Source organism: Herpailurus yagouaroundi, unplaced genomic scaffold, assembly GCF_014898765.1.
Source record: "Herpailurus yagouaroundi ecotype Mexico unplaced genomic scaffold, PumYag 163, whole genome shotgun sequence".
Lineage (NCBI taxonomy): Eukaryota > Metazoa > Chordata > Mammalia > Carnivora > Felidae > Herpailurus > Herpailurus yagouaroundi.
In genome coordinates, this window is record NW_024412404.1 from 19,996,179 (window position 1) to 20,011,250 (window position 15,072).

A 15,072-nucleotide genomic window follows, 5' to 3' on the forward strand; every position below is an offset into this window, starting at 1 on the left:
GCCGCTCATCTATGGCCACATTCTGAGTAGTGAGGCTACTCAAGGGCCCTTCCGCTGTGTCCCCTTGCGGGTCTGGGCCTCAGGTGCCTCACCTCCGCACCAGCTCCTGCCCTGTCTGCCCCTATAACGAAGACGGGCGGAAGCAGCCCGCCGGAAGTCCCCAGGTCTGAGCCTGCAGGAGGATGTGGGCCTCAGGGCGTGGGAGTGGACAGAGAAGGGGCTGTGGCTATAGGGGTCACGGTCAGCAGACACAGAGGCCCAAGGGAGTAGCTTTTATTGTGCACAAAGCTGAGGAAGGCAGGCCACCATGTGCCACTCTGTGCCCAGAGAAGCTGCACCACGGGCGTGTCATTTCCAGTTGCCGGGCAGCTCTGGCTCCGGTGCTCCAAAGCCATCTGAAAGAGAAAGGACGGCTCGGGAGCGCTGAAGGCCCCCCGCGGCCCCGCTCCCAGGCCCCTGCCCCCCCCCCCCAACTCCTGTGACAGGGAACTCGGGGTTCGGGGAGGGGCAGGGGGCAGCCCCTCCGCCGCGCCCTCGGAGGGTTCTGTGGTGGCGCAGGAGTGGTTCCCTGCAAGGGACCTGAAAGGAGACCAGGAGCTTTGAGGCGGGAAGATGGCCAGCGGAGGAGGCAGCAGCGCCGTGCCCCTGGCGGCCCTGGATGGGACCCCGGTGAACTGTGCCAGCTCTTCCCGAAGCCCCGTCCGGATGCCAGGCTGCAGCGCCCTCCAGAGGGGGGCGAGGGCAAAGAACATTGGGGGTGGGCCGGGGAGGGGGTGATGCCCTCCCAACTCTGACCCGAGGCCTCTCCCTGCCTGTCCAGGCCACACCCGTGCGGTGGGCAACCATCCCTCCCCCCACCCCCCCACCCCAGCCGGAGGCAGCCGCTCACCGTCTCCGAGGAGGTCGGGGGTCGTGGGGCTGAAAGACCCCGGGGGCAGGTTCCAGGCCAGCTCCTCCAGCTGACCCAGCAAGCCTTTCACTTCTGCCTCTAGGTGTTCCACCGTCTTCTCCACCGTCTAGAGCGAGAGAGATGGGAGCGGGGCGGGGGCAGGGGGGCAGGAGTGGGGCACTAGAGTGGAGCCAAGTCCATCAGCCACATCCTAAGGGGCAAGGGGCGGCCCAGTGGGGCGCGAGAGAACTGAGCGCCAGGGGACTTGGGCCCTTCTCGTTCAGGCTCAGCCCCTGCCGGCCTCGCCATTCCCCCATGACAGGATCCTAGGGCTTCGTTCTCTAAGGCCGCCGCTGGCTCGGGCCATAGGCGCTTCACCCAGTCACAACAGGTTTGACAAGGAGCCACCCTTTTTCCTGTTTTCCTTTCCGTTCTTCACCACTAGGAGCTCACATTCCTTTTGTCGCCCCGCCCCCTGGTGGCAATTCTGCCAAATGACAGGTGGGGGATTTTGAAATGTTCTTTATTCAGGGTTCCTAGCCTTTTCATGAATGAAAAGCAGTCTGGTGAAACCTACAGACCCCCTTCTCAGAAAAATACCTTAATTGAAAACAAAATAAAGCATATTAAGATTTCCAAGGATTCCCACTGCATTAAAATACTGTTCAAGTGCTAAAAATTAAATCTTTGATGTAAAAATGTATGTATTTATTAACTTAGGAAATAACACGATCTAATATCAGGTCTAACGACGACTGTAATTACGTCATACTGACAAGGATAAATGATGTGTCGATATATTCACAACTATGATGGAGTGAAATTATCTGTGATTTCTATTGAGAACAAAGTCACAGTACTGTTAAGACTACTATGGTGTGTTGCCTGTATTTATAGTGAATTGGAATGCTAAATTCCAGTTAAAGGTTTGTGAAAATAAGGTGTAATTTTTTCCCACACAAGTTTATAGACCCCCGGTTACAAACCGTGGCTGTGTAAACAAAACACAGTGACCAAATTTCCACCATCTCATTGTGTAATTATGTGGCAATCTCTAGCTGGGTTTAAGCAAGCCCCTCTCCCCACCCCACCCCCCACCAGGGGCAGGGTCTGTTGAGGGCTGGTCAGCCTAAGAGCCCAGACAGGGCAGGGAGATGTTTCACATGGTGGCCAGGGAGCAGAATTGGCATGGGTTTTCCCGATTTTCCAAAGCAAGGTGGTCCTGAGCCCTATAAATCTACCAGCCTGGGGACGCCTGGGTGGCTCAGTCGGTTAAGCATCCAACTTCGGCTCGGGTCGTGGTCTCACGGTTCGTGAGTCCGAGCCCCGCGTCGGGCTCTGTGCTGACGGCTCAGAGCCTAGAGCCTGCTTCAGATTCTGTGTGTGTCTCTCTCTCTGCCACTCCCCCGCTTGCACTCTGTCTCTCTCCCTCTCAAAAATAGACAAACATTAAAAAAATTAAAGAAAAAAAAAAAGCTGCCAGCCTGCCAGGTGGTCCTGAAGCTGTACGTCCTCCCAAGTCACCCTGATTACCTCCTCTATGACGTCTAAACGGCCGTGGATAGCCATGTGTCTGTCACACCCTGTGTTCCAAGCTGGGTCTCCATGGGAGGGCATGAAGGGTTCAGCAGCTGTGGAAAAACAAGCCTTGTCACCATTCCCTGTGACACTAGAGACTCCCGTAAAGCGCTGGGCTCCGTGAGGTGGGTCCTGAAAACAGTCACAGAGAAGCGAAGGAAGGCTCAGTGTGTGGGTCAGGGTGTGAGGGGCCGGGGGGCTGGCCCAATCACTCGCTTGTCTCTATGGCCATGGTCACCTCCATACCCAGGTGGGCTTCTTCAAGAAGCTGCTGCCTGAACTGGGTGAGGTAAGGAAGGGAGGCAAGGCTGCAGAGAGAACGGCGTGTGCAAAGAGAGAGGCACACGACGGCACGGTTCCGTGTGCAAACCCTCAGGGAGTTGGCGTGGCTGGAAAGCACAGGGTGGATGGGAGGACACTGGGTCATGGAAACAAAACCAGAGGCCCTAATAAGCCAACCGCAGTGCTTATCTTGGGGTTTATTTCAACCCAAGAGTCACACGGTCCTATGTGAATTTTTTAAATACAGAGAATGGATTGGAGGGATTTGGCTTTGAAGGCAGGGAGTTATTGCAGGAATTCCTATGAGAAGTGATGAGGGGAGGCAGTAGGTATAGAGAGGATGAAGGGAAGATATTTTAGTCGTCACACTGACATTAATGACCAGTTATTAATATCAGACATTTGATGAGCACTTACTATGTACCACATGGCCTGCTAAACAAGTGTGCGAACTCATTCAATCCTTACAATAACCTGTTTATTATCCCCAGTTGATGCAGAGGGGTGAAATGCTATATCCTATGTCACGCAGCTAGTTAAATGGAAGATCTGAGGTCTGACCCGTCCGGATTTTGGTTCATCATTTTTCTCCCCAATGCTGGTTCCCCCTTGGTTCCTCCTGGCACCACCAGCCATCACACCAGAAGGTTCTGAGCTCAGGTTTTGTGTCAGTGACCCCCAGGTACCTGTGAGGCAGCAGAGTTGGCTGGATCCTTGGAGAATGCAGATACTCAGGAAGAAGGCCACTGTCCCAGAAACAGAAGAGAAGCAAGGAGCTTCCCTGAGGATGAAGTGGTCAGCATGGCCTAAAGCAGCAGGGAAGTCTAGCAAGATAAGGATTGAAAGAGCAACAGGAAAGTCCTGCTAAATTCCACCCCGACCCTGTTCACGGAGTCGTGGAGGCAAAGCCAAGCCGAGATGCTGTGGGATGGGAACGGAAAGAGAGGTTGGAAGGTGGAAATTTGGACCCTGGGAAACATTTTTCAAGAAGTTTGGCTGTGAAGGAAGGGAGATCAGATCACATGGTCTACAGAATGTTTCTTGTTGTCATTTCTGTTCTTTTAAGTCAAAGAAACAACCACACTTACAGCCTGAAGGAAAGAACTTAACAAAGGACTGGGAATACAAGCTGGTGCAGCCATTCTGGAAAACAGTATGGAGGCTCCTCAAAAAACTAAAAATAGAACTACCCTACGACCCAGCAATTGCACTACTAGGTATTTATCCAAGGGATACAGGTGTGCTGTTTCAAAGGGACACATGCACCCCCGTGTTTATAGCAGCACTATCCACAATAGCCGAAGTATGGAAAGAGCCCAAATGTCCATCGGTGGATGAATGGATAAAGAAGATGTGGCATATATCTACAATGGAGTATTACTCAGCAATCAAAAAGAATGAAATCTTGCCATTTACAACTACGTGGATGGAACTGGAGGGTACTATGCTAAGTGAAATTAGTCAGCCAGAGAAAGACAAAAATCATATGACTTCACTCATACGAGGACTGTAAGAGACAAAACAGATGAACCTAAGGGAAGGGAAACAAAAATAATATAAAAACAGGGAGCGGGACAAAACAGAAGAGACTCAGAAATATGGAGACCAAACAGAGGGTTGCTGGAGGGGTTGTGGGAGGGGGGATGGGCTAAATGGGTAAGGGGCACTAAGGAATCTACTCCTGAAATCATGGTTGTGCTATATGCTAATTGGGGTGTAAATTTTAAAAAAATAAAATTTAAAAAAAGGGTTTCAGTGCAGATTAGACTGAATGAATGAAGAACTTTTTTTTTTGAATCAGGATTATTGCAGATTGGTGATATATGTATATTATTCAGAAGTTTTAAATACATAAGTGATCAGATTTGGCAAAAATAAGCTAGGCAAGATGTATGAGAGTGACTGCAGCAAACTCTTCTAGGCTACCCAAGGAAGGCTGAAAATGAGCACCTGAGGAAACGCCAGGGCCCGAGTGTCATCGGAAAGAAAGAAACATCGTGAGACAGGAGGGGCCCATCTGTGAGGGGCTGGAAATGGAACTCACGGTTCAAAATAAAGAAAGAGTCACTCAGGCTTTCACATCTGGGATTCTCACAGAAAGGTGAAAGGCATATACTAATTTATATTAATGATCTAAATTGAATGATGGGAGCAGCCAGAAATGACAAAGTTAAAGTCTCAGGAACATATTAAGTCAAAATAATTCAAGTGAGGGGTTTGATTCTCTCACGTCAACTTAGTTTCCGGAAGTAAAGGAGACATAGCAGTCTCAGTTCCGGGCGTGCTCGCCCACCACACCGGGCTGAGAGGGAGCACGGCAGGAAGTGCAGGTCCCTTGGAAGCTGTCCCACAGAGCTTCTCAAGCCCAGAACTTCAGTGAGAAACATCCACCCAGGGTCCACAGTCAAGGTTCCTCTCACGGTTCTGGGCTTATTTGCTTCCATATTTGTGTTTGTGTTCGTGTTTCCCCTCGGGTCATGATCTCACAGTTTGTGAGTTCGAGCCCTTCTTCGGTCTCCCGGCTGTGAGCTGCTTGGGATTCTCTCTCTCCCTTTGTCTCTGCCCCTCCCACGCTCACTCGTGTGCTCTCTCTCTTTCAAAACTAAATCACTAAATTTAAAAAAAGATTTAGGGGCGCCTGGGTGGCTCAGTTGGTTAGGTGTCCAACTTCAGCTCAGGTCATGATCTCATCGTTCATGAGTTCGAGCCCCATGTTGAGCTCTGTGCTGACAGCTCAGAGCCTGGAGCCTGCTTTGGATTCTGTATCCCCCCCCCCCTTCTGCTCCTACCCCATTTGTGCGCTCTCTCTCTCTCTCTCTCAAAAAATAAAAATTAAAATGAAAAAAAAAAAAAAAACAGGGAGGGGGCCAAAACATAAGAGACTCTTAAATACAGAAAACAAACTGAGGGCTGTTGGAGGGGTTGTAGGAGGGAGGATGGGCTAAATGGGGGCATCTAAAAGGGGCACTAAGGAATCTACTCCTGAAATCAACGTTGCACTATATGCTAACTAACTTGGGTGTAAATTGTAAGAATAAATAAATAAATTAGTAAAAAAAGGAAAAAGAAAAGAAAAAGAAGAACTGAGCAGAGGACAAGGGGCACAGCAGACCTCTACTCCAAGGGCCAAGAAGTTGCGTGAGTTCTCACCTGCTGGCCTCTGTTCACTCTGTAAAGCAAGAGGGGAATCATCTGCTGGTAATACACGTTGGCTTGTGAAAGAGGAAGCTAGTTGTGAAGTTTTCAGGAATTCTGTAAGGGGGGTTGTTGAACACAGCCACTAAAACGGGAGGCGCAGTGAGAGCACTTACATCATGGAAACCAGCAAATGCCCTGTTTCGGTTTGTGTCTGTTTTTGCGAGCCACTTTATCAGCAGACCACTGGGGAGGGGGCTCAAATATACAGAGGACTTCAAGAGGAGATGAGGAGAATGAGGAGGGCCATGGAGAAGGACGCGACTCAGGGAAGAACTCTGGAAACCCCAGACCCACAGTGTGCCACCTGACAGGCTGGGAGTGGCCAGGACAGGTGGCTGGATGGAGCGGAAGCTGGGAGTCTGCAGAGAGAGTATGGGGGAGAGCAAGCGAGCAAAGGACTGAGGATTTGACCAGCAAGCATTTAAGGGGATGAGCTCTGGAGTCTAGCTTGAATAAGGAAGGAGAGAGGCCAAGAAGAGGGCCAATAAGTTGGGAGAAACGGAGGGGCTGAAGGGTGATGGCAGTAACGGAAGGAATGAGTGGCAAAAGATATTGCAGCTTCAGCTCTGAGAGGTGAAGCAGCTTCCTAGTGGCAATATCAAGGTTGCGGCCATAGATGTGGGCATCTGAGGCACAGTGGGGACAAAGAGTTATTGGACTTGCTCTGTCTAGGTGCAAAACTGTTGTAACCGTAAGACCCAGGCGTTGGCTGGATGGCCCAAGGGGACATACAGAGTCGCCCAGAAGGTTGACAGTTCTCGAGGTGAGGACAGAGATGGTGAGCCATTTTGCTGGTGATGAATGTGTAACTCTGAGAGGTTGAGTGACCTGCCCAAGGTCACATGGTTAGCAAATGACTGGACCCCTAGCACCCTTCTCCTGATCTCACCGCAGCAAGCTGGCCTTCTGGATCTCTGCCAGAGGCTTCCCATCCTGAGACTTTCCTGTCCCAACTCTCTCTGGATCCCAGCTCTTCCACTTAGGGGTAAGAACTAACAGCAGAGACAAAACTCCCTTCCACCCTGAGCATCTTTCACGGAGAACAATTTGTTTCCGTATTTTCCATTAGTTCCCGCCACTGAACTTAGAAAAGCCTCTTCAAAAGACCATGGTCTTGGGGCGCCAGGGGAGTCGGCTGGTTCAGCGTCTGACTTCGGCTCAGGTCATGATCTCGTACTTTGTGGGTTGGAGCCCCGCGTTGGGCTCTGTGCTGACAGCTCAGAGCCTGGAGCCTGCTTCAGAATCTGTGTCTCCATCTCTCTCTTCCCCTCCCCTGCTCGCGCTCTCTCTGTCTCTCAAAAATAAACATTAAAAAAAATTTTTTTTAAAAAAACAATGGTCTTGTTGACTTTGGGGAGGGGGGTTGACATTACAATGGTACTTCGGTTATTTTTTTCTAGTATATGTGCGGCTCAAGTGAGGACTGGTTATGTTCTTAAAAGGGAGTCTTTTAGGGGCGCCTGGGTGGCGCAGTCGGTTAAGCGTCCGACTTCAGCCAGGTCACGATCTCGCGGTCCGTGAGTTCGAGCCCCGCGTCGGGCTCTGGGCTGATGGCTCAGAGCCTGGAGCCTGTTTCTGATTCTGTGTCTCCCTCTCTCTCTGCCCCTCCCCCGTTCATGCTCTGTCTCTCTCTGTCCCAAAAAAATAAATAAACGTTAAAAAAAAAATTTTTAAAAAAAGGGAGTCTTTTAGAGATCCATACTGAAATCTTTAGAGATGAAGTGTTATGATATCTTGGATTCTCTTCAAAGTAATCCAGGCCTGGGAGTGGGCGGGGGCATGGGTGGCCAAACCAGATTGGCCGAAATTGATAATTGTTGAAACTGTGTGACGGGGACATTGGAGTTCTTCCCACTACCCTCTCTGCTCTTGTATATATGGTTTGAAATTTTCCACAATAAAGGCCAGTTGTCTGATAGGGTTGTTAGCTAAAAGCAGAAGCTGTTGCGGGCCGCATACGCGGACAGGAAAGGCTCAGGAAGAGGGAGGGGGTGGTCTGAGGGACCCCACCTGGATGGTTGTGCTCTGTTCTGGGCCTCTGATAGGCAGAAGCAGATCTAGAAGCGGCCATGGTGAAGGGACTAGAAAGTTTGACTCATCTGTCTCAGTGGAAAGAACTCAGCTCTCCAGAGCCCAGTCTAGAGAGGAAGGGTTTCCTGGGGGGCAAGAAGAGTCGCTTTCACCCCCAGGGAGGGCTGTCCGTGAAAAGGGGGTCTGTCCAGTGTGGATCTGTGTCCACACACAGCCACTGTGGGCTCCGCCCATGAGCCTCTGGCCAAGCCTCTCCCCGGAGCCCGGCCTGCCCTCTCCCAGCCCCAGCTTGGGCCAGGAGGAAACAGTCTGACCTGGCTGGCCAAGTGTGAGGGTCCGCCAGCCCTGTAAGTCCTGAACAACATGAATCTACTCCCCTCCGCCGGCCTAAAACATCCTGTTTTGTACGAGTCTGCAATGAGGTCTAATTTGGCTCCAAAAGCCCTCCAGGGGAAAGGATTGGCTGAGGTTGCTTTCCACATCACACAGCACTAATCCCTCACATCTGGACAGAGCTGTGCCCTGGGCTCCGCTGCACAACTGTCCGTGAGCTCATCCAGGCCTCCCTACGAGCTCATCTGAGAGAGAAAGCTGCCACGGGGCCTGTCCAGCTGCTCCCTCCCCCATGTGGGTCCCTAACTTGGCACTGACCTCACTGCACAAGGGCCCCAAACACACCGGAGAGGCCCGTTCTCACCCCCCTCCGCCACGAGTTGGTGCGGGCCGGTGGGAAGCTTTCCTCTCCTCCCTGAGTCTCTGCTGTCTCCTTGCTAACTCCGGGTGGGGAGGCCTGACGCACCGCCACCCCCATCTGGCTCATGGGGGAAGCCGCTTTGTCTCTCACAGCCTGCTGAGAGGCCTCAAAAATTAGCTACCAGGACAAAACCGGCGTGAGTCAAGGACAAGTTGCTTCTTGGATCAGAAGCTCCAGCGAGACAAGAGCTGGGCGTCTGCCATGTCTTTGAGCTTCCCTGTCAGTAGAAAGGGGCTCAGGATAATGCCTGCCCCACGGGGTTGTTGGGACAGTCAGGAGTGGGGAAGGCTGAAGGGTTACCATGAGCATGCTGGAGGAGCCAAGGCTGTGGGTCTCCATGTTCCCTTCCTTCCTCTGTTCCCGCCCTCCCTGCCCGGCCAGTTGGGAAATGGACCTTCTTGGACGCCGGGCTGTTTTCCCTGGCCTGGCTCCCACTCAGGGCCTATGCGCACCCTGGATGGCGGCCATGGGTGGAACACAGTGGGCTGGTGAGAACAGGCTGTCGGGGAGGCCAGAGGCCCAGCGGAGGTGCTGGGCTAACTTCTTCAGTTAAAGAGACATGGCCACCGGGTCCCCATCCTCTGAGGCAGGAAGTATGGCCCCTCCTACTTACAGGCATAGGGGACCTCTTGTATCTGGGACTCAAACACCAAGAAAGCGTGCACAGCTCCAATGATTTCTGGGATGACGCATAATTTCCCAGAGGAGACCCTGAAGATTGCTGTGCCTTCTGAATCATCAAAGACACACTCTGCTTTGACCAGCAACATCCACCAGTTAGGGGTTAATTGTGTTCGACCGCACTCACTATAATAGAATAAAATTTACCACATTTAATATTCGTATTAAAATTGGTGCTGCATTTAAAACCACCAGCGGTTTAAAAAAATTTTTTTAAGCAGAAGAATACTATTTTCAAACAAGTATATGAAGAATTCCAGTATGAGAAACTGCTCTGGCTGAGCCAGGAGAGAGACCCTTGAGCCCCCCAAGAAAGAGCTCAGATTCTGAGGCACATTCTTGGGGGAGACACGCCCTCCCATCTCCCCAGGTCTCTGGTCATTTTCCAAATGGGGGTCTGAGTCTTGTTGATCACTCTGAGAACACTTCAATGTCATTTCCAGTACATTCAGTATCTGGTTGCAGTAAGTAAGCTAGGCTACCATAAAAAAGCCCCCTTCCCCCCTCGGCTTCACATGTATTTATTCGTTTTCTCATATGTGAGTTCAGAGGTAGATTGGCTTGTGGTCAGGGCTGGCAGAGAGCTCTGCTCCCCGAGCCATATGGGAACCCTGATTCCTTCTCTTGGAATACCATGCTCTTTTAGTCCGCGGGGTCATAATGTACTAGAACACTCCAAAAGCCCCACAAGCCAGAGAAGGTGTAAGAAGCCACCCAGAATAAACCTCTCTCCGTGCACCGTGAAAAGCACACATGGCTGGGAGTCAGAGACGCAGCCCCACCTCCGAGACTTACTGAGGACGTTCTTTGCCTCTCTTTCAGACGGTGAGGGAGCTGTCCTGCCAGGTCTACTTGGCAGGACTGCTGTGTTGATTAAAGGGACCCCTGCCCTCGAAGATGCCTTGGAACTGCCAAGTGCTGTGCCAATGGCGTGTAGGGCATCTACCAGGGGAGCTGAAGATGGAAGAAGGCAGAGGAAGCTGCCAGGGCTCTGCCTCTCTGCTGGGTCACACAGACCAGTTCTCAGGATGGAGAGGCATCTGCTCTAGGGATAAACCTATGCAGGGGTCCAAGGGATGCTGGGGAGGGGCTTCTCCAACAAGGACACAGGAGGGCTCGGTGCTGACTCGGCTCTGGCTCTCTTACAAGCCAGTCCCACTCACTGGATTCCTGGGTCCTTCGCCTTTTCAATAGGCATAGCCATACTCTACACGGGAAGCTCCCATCAATTAGCGATCACTCATTGTGCGCCAAGCTCTCTGTTGAGCGCTTACGTACATTATCCCATTTGACGCTTACGTCACGTTTTTACAAATCAGAAAACTAAAGATCGAAGAGATTGCGTAACATGACCAAGATTACATAGCTAGTAGGTGGTAGGGAGAGGATTTGAATCCTACCTGCCCGACACAGTCTAGACCATGCACTGGCAGTCATGTGACCTTGTGTAAGTTAAGGGCCTCCCCTCTCGGGGCCTCAGCTGCCTCCTCTGTAAAAGGTAACAGGGAGAAACTTAGCATGCCTGACTCCATATTGCTTTTATTTCCCTTGCCACTGTAACCTGTAGCTTAGAAACGTTGCTTAGCCCCACACACAGGCACGGTGAGATTCGCAAAAACCGCCTTCTTACCTGAAACCTGCCTCATTGGAGGAGATACAGAAGTACATACAGAAATGACTATGCTATGTTTAAGATTTACAGGAACGACAGCACCAGATTCCTACACACAAAGATCAACTGACCAAGGGCATGAAGTTACACGACTGTTTTCAATGTCTACAGGTATCAGCCATCTTTTGACTCCCTTGCCCCTCTTCCTAACATAGAACAAGCCTGACTCACATGCTCTGAGAGATGGTTCTTTGAGACAATAGTTCACCATGTCCTCAGTTGGCTGGCTTTCCAAATAAAGTCGCTTTCCTACACCAACGTCTTGCTTCTCAACTCGCCTATCATTCGGCAAGCAAATACACTTGAACACAGTTACAAAATGAGGGGTTGGACAGGTATGGGGCAAAGAGGACCTGTTCGCATGACCTTTACAGCTGTCCGGGGCCCCATAAGAGCCCAAATATGTGCTTGGGATCGAAATGTCTTTGACTGGTTCACTCCCACGATATCCACCTTTGTAGGAAGAAATGCTGTGACCCTCACGACAGTCCTTCAGTATCTTCTTCCTTCACTTGAAGCAGAAAGAATTCCAGTGGAAGACAGATGTCCAGTCCACGGGGATCTGGAGCAGGGGCGGACAATGAGAGAATGCCCAAAGGGCCCCAAGGCATGGGTGACAATTGGTAAAAGAACGAGGCTCTAGGAGTTTAGATGTCTCTGATAGGAAAACAGGAAAGGAACTCAACAGAAAACTTAATTTTGAAAAAGGGCTCTTATCAGTATTCCAAGAAGTTTGCTTCAGTCAATACATAAAGAGCCTTTGTAGGTCAATATGAAAAATCCCAGTACCGCAACTGAAAAGCATGAGACAATTCGCATGAATTAGTAGAAATGACCAATGTGCACTTAAAGGAAAAGTTCAACCTCAGTAGTAATCAAAGAAATACAAATTAAAGCAACAAACCATCTTAACATTCTTGCAGAACAGCAAAAGTTTCCAGATCTGCCAGTTTATAGACAATACAGGGGAGGGAAGAACATTTAAATGACTCGCGGCAGACGCAATCAGCTAAAATCTAAATGTGGAAAAACTTTATAGGACAAAACAACCCAGCTGCGTCCACAAATACATCTTAAGGAAAAGCGGGGAAGAGACCTCACGTGTTAAAGGAAACATAACTGACATGTCCGCCAAAAGCAACATGTGCACCTTATTTGGACAAAACAAAACCAAATGTAAACATGACACAATGGGGGATGTGGACATTTGATGATATTAAGAAATTTTCATCCCTTTTTAGGATGTGATAATGGTATTGCAGTTGTGTTTATTAAAATATTACTGGGGCGCCTGGGTGGCGCAGTCGGTTAAGCGTCCGACTTCAGCCAGGTCACGATCTCGCGGTCCGTGAGTTCGAGCCCCGTGTCGGGCTCTGGGCTGATGGCTCGGAGCCTGGAGCCTGTTTCCGATTCTGTGTCTCCCTCTCTCTCTGCTCCTCCCCCATTCATGCTCTGTCTCTCTCTGTCCCAAAAATAAATAAAAACGTGAAAAAAAAATTAAAAAAAAAATAAAATATTACTTATCTTTGGGGTGCCTGGCTGGCTCAGCTGAGAGTGCATATGAATTTAAACAATTTTTTTAATGTGTATTTATTTATTTTTGAAGGAGAGAGAGACAGAGCATGAGCAGGCGAGGGGCAGAGAGAGCGGGAGACACAGAATCTGAAGCAGGTTCCACGCTCTGAGCCCAATTCGGGACTTGAATTCACAAACTGTGAGATCATGACCTGAGCCAAAGTCAGACGCTTAACCGGCTGAGCTACCCAGGCGCCCCATATTGACATTGATCTTGGAGTCATGAGTTCAAGCCCCACACTGGGTATGCAGATTAGTTAAATAAATGAAACTTAAAAAGAACAAGATTACTTATCTTTTAGAGATACCGAAGGAAATATTTACGGATGAAAATATATGGTGCCCGGAATTTCCTTTAAAACTATTGGAGGGAGGGGACAGAATGTGGGGTGATAGAGGAAACAAGACAGGCCAATACTCGCCGAAGCAGGATGGCAGGAACACCGGGGTTTGCCGCACTGCTCTGCCTTTGCATCCAAGATATTTCATAGTCAAACGTTAAGAAACACAATGGTAAATTGTCTGAAGTCTGAAAGATTATACACAACACTGTGCGAACGCAGTGTGGGATTACACTCATACATTTATATTTTCCCCCTTTTTAAAACATCCGTAGCAATAAGCAAGCATAATCAGAAAGAATGTTTAAGAACGGTTTTAAATTAAAGCGCATATACTGGTCATGACTGCAGGGGCCACAATAAAGTCGGCCAGTTGTGGGCGGCAGCCAGATCCTCCCTCTGGGGGAGCACAGACTCGGCTTTGTGCCCTCGGCTCCTGGAGGGGAGGGGAGGCTCCAGGAGCATCGGGGGAGGAAGGGGGGAAAGAAGGCCTTGCTCTATGGGCTCTGTGCCGAGCACAGTCCCAGCCACTCATCATACAGCCCTTGAGGAGGCAGTTGTTGGTCCTCCTTCATTAATAGGTGGGGAAACTGAGGCTCAGAGAGATCAGTGGAGCTGAGGGGATGAGGGAGGGAGCCCGTGTGTGTTGAATTCCGTGCTGGGGACTTCATTCAGTCTCCGCAGGGTGGGTGTCATTCTTTCTCCCCACCTTACAGAGGAGGAAACAGGCTCACAGAGATAAGGCAGCCGACCCAACTTACTGGGGCGGGGGGGGGGGCTGCCCAGGATCAGCACAGGCCTCCACCCTGCCCCTGGGTGCTCACACCCACAGCTTGGCTGTGCCCTGAAAGGCACTGGCGTGGGAGGCTCCCATCGTAGCTCAGGGTACTTCACTTAGGCGATTCACCTGCACTGGCTCCAGGCTGACGGGCAAGCCGCCTGGTGGGGGCAAGGGTCTGCCTGAGGGGGCAGGAGGCCTGGGTACTTGGTGAGGCCTCTGCCATGGCACCGCTGTGAGAGCCGAGCCTTCCCCTCACCTGCCCCGTTGGGAGCAGCAGCCTGTGGAGCTCCCCCAGCCTGTGGAGCACCCGGAGGGCCTCTCCCTCCCGCACCCCAACACCCCCACCCAAGGCAGCTCGGGGCCTCAGGGGAGATCTCTGGAAGCAGAGACACTGGCCCCCTCTCCCACGCCGCAGAGCCCTCGGCCGGCCAGATGGCAGGTGAAGTCGTGGCCTTTCTCCTGGGGCCGCCTGTCCGCCCGCTGGCTCTGCTGGGCCAAGCCTGGGTCCTCGTCTGCCGGAACTCAGCTTCCAAGGGAGTGCCCTGCCCGTAAGCCCAGCCCGGGCGCCTCCACAGGCCCTCGGGATGCAGCCGGCCCGGAAGGCGGCGGGGGGCGCTGGGGGGATGTGTGCCCTCCCTGCAGACTTGACCTCCCCGCCCTGCGATGCCTGTCTCCTGCGGGGCGTCGGGTCTCTCCAGCCTTCCTCTTTCGGGCGCTCTCTCTCACGTCTCTTTTCACACCCCCCCCCTTCCCGGGAGGTCCCCCCTTTCTCCATCTCTCCGCTCTCCGTCCCCTCGGTCCCACCCGGCCCGACCCCACTCACCGGCGGCGCGGAGCAGGGCGAGCCCGGCCAGCGCGCAGAGCAGGGGCCGCATGCTGCCGGCCGGCCGAGCGCAGCGCGGAGTCTGCCCGCCGCCGCGCCCCCGGGCCCGCGTCGGCCCGCCCGCAGGAAATGCTCGCAGCCGGAGCCAAGATTCCTGGGCGGCTCCGGGCTCTCCGGCTCGCGCGACCCGCCCCCTCCAGAGACCCCGCGGGCGGAGGGGCCGGCGTGCCAGCCCGGGCGCCACCCCAGCCGGGGGCCGCCGCCCCCCTTGCCCGCGGCCCCGAGGGCCGGAGGGGCGAGGGCTGCCCCCTACCCCCCACCCCGGGGCCACCGCTCCCTGGCCCGGGTATTCGCGGCAGTCCATCTCAGACCCGCAGACCGAGGCTTCCCCGGTGTCACCCCCGGTTCCCGAACCCCGAACGCACCGAGTGCGGAGGCTTTCATCCGTCCGCCTACGCATTTTAATT

The 15,072-nt window shown here is 52.2% G+C and overlaps 1 protein-coding gene across 1 annotated transcript; it reads right to left on the reverse strand.

Moving 5' to 3' along the window:
* Nucleotides 1–257: 257 nt before the first annotated feature.
* On the reverse strand, nt 258–14,728 carry PLAC9 (placenta associated 9). The gene is made up of 4 exons (XM_040485562.1): nt 14,606–14,728; nt 2,423–2,520; nt 890–1,016; nt 258–395 (listed from the first exon to the last, which is right to left on the reverse strand). Exons 1-4 carry the CDS (start codon nt 14,655–14,657, stop codon nt 349–351), a joined length of 324 nt encoding a protein of 107 aa, XP_040341496.1. The 5' UTR covers nt 14,658–14,728; the 3' UTR covers nt 258–348.
* Between the last annotated feature and the right edge of the window lie 344 nt (nt 14,729–15,072).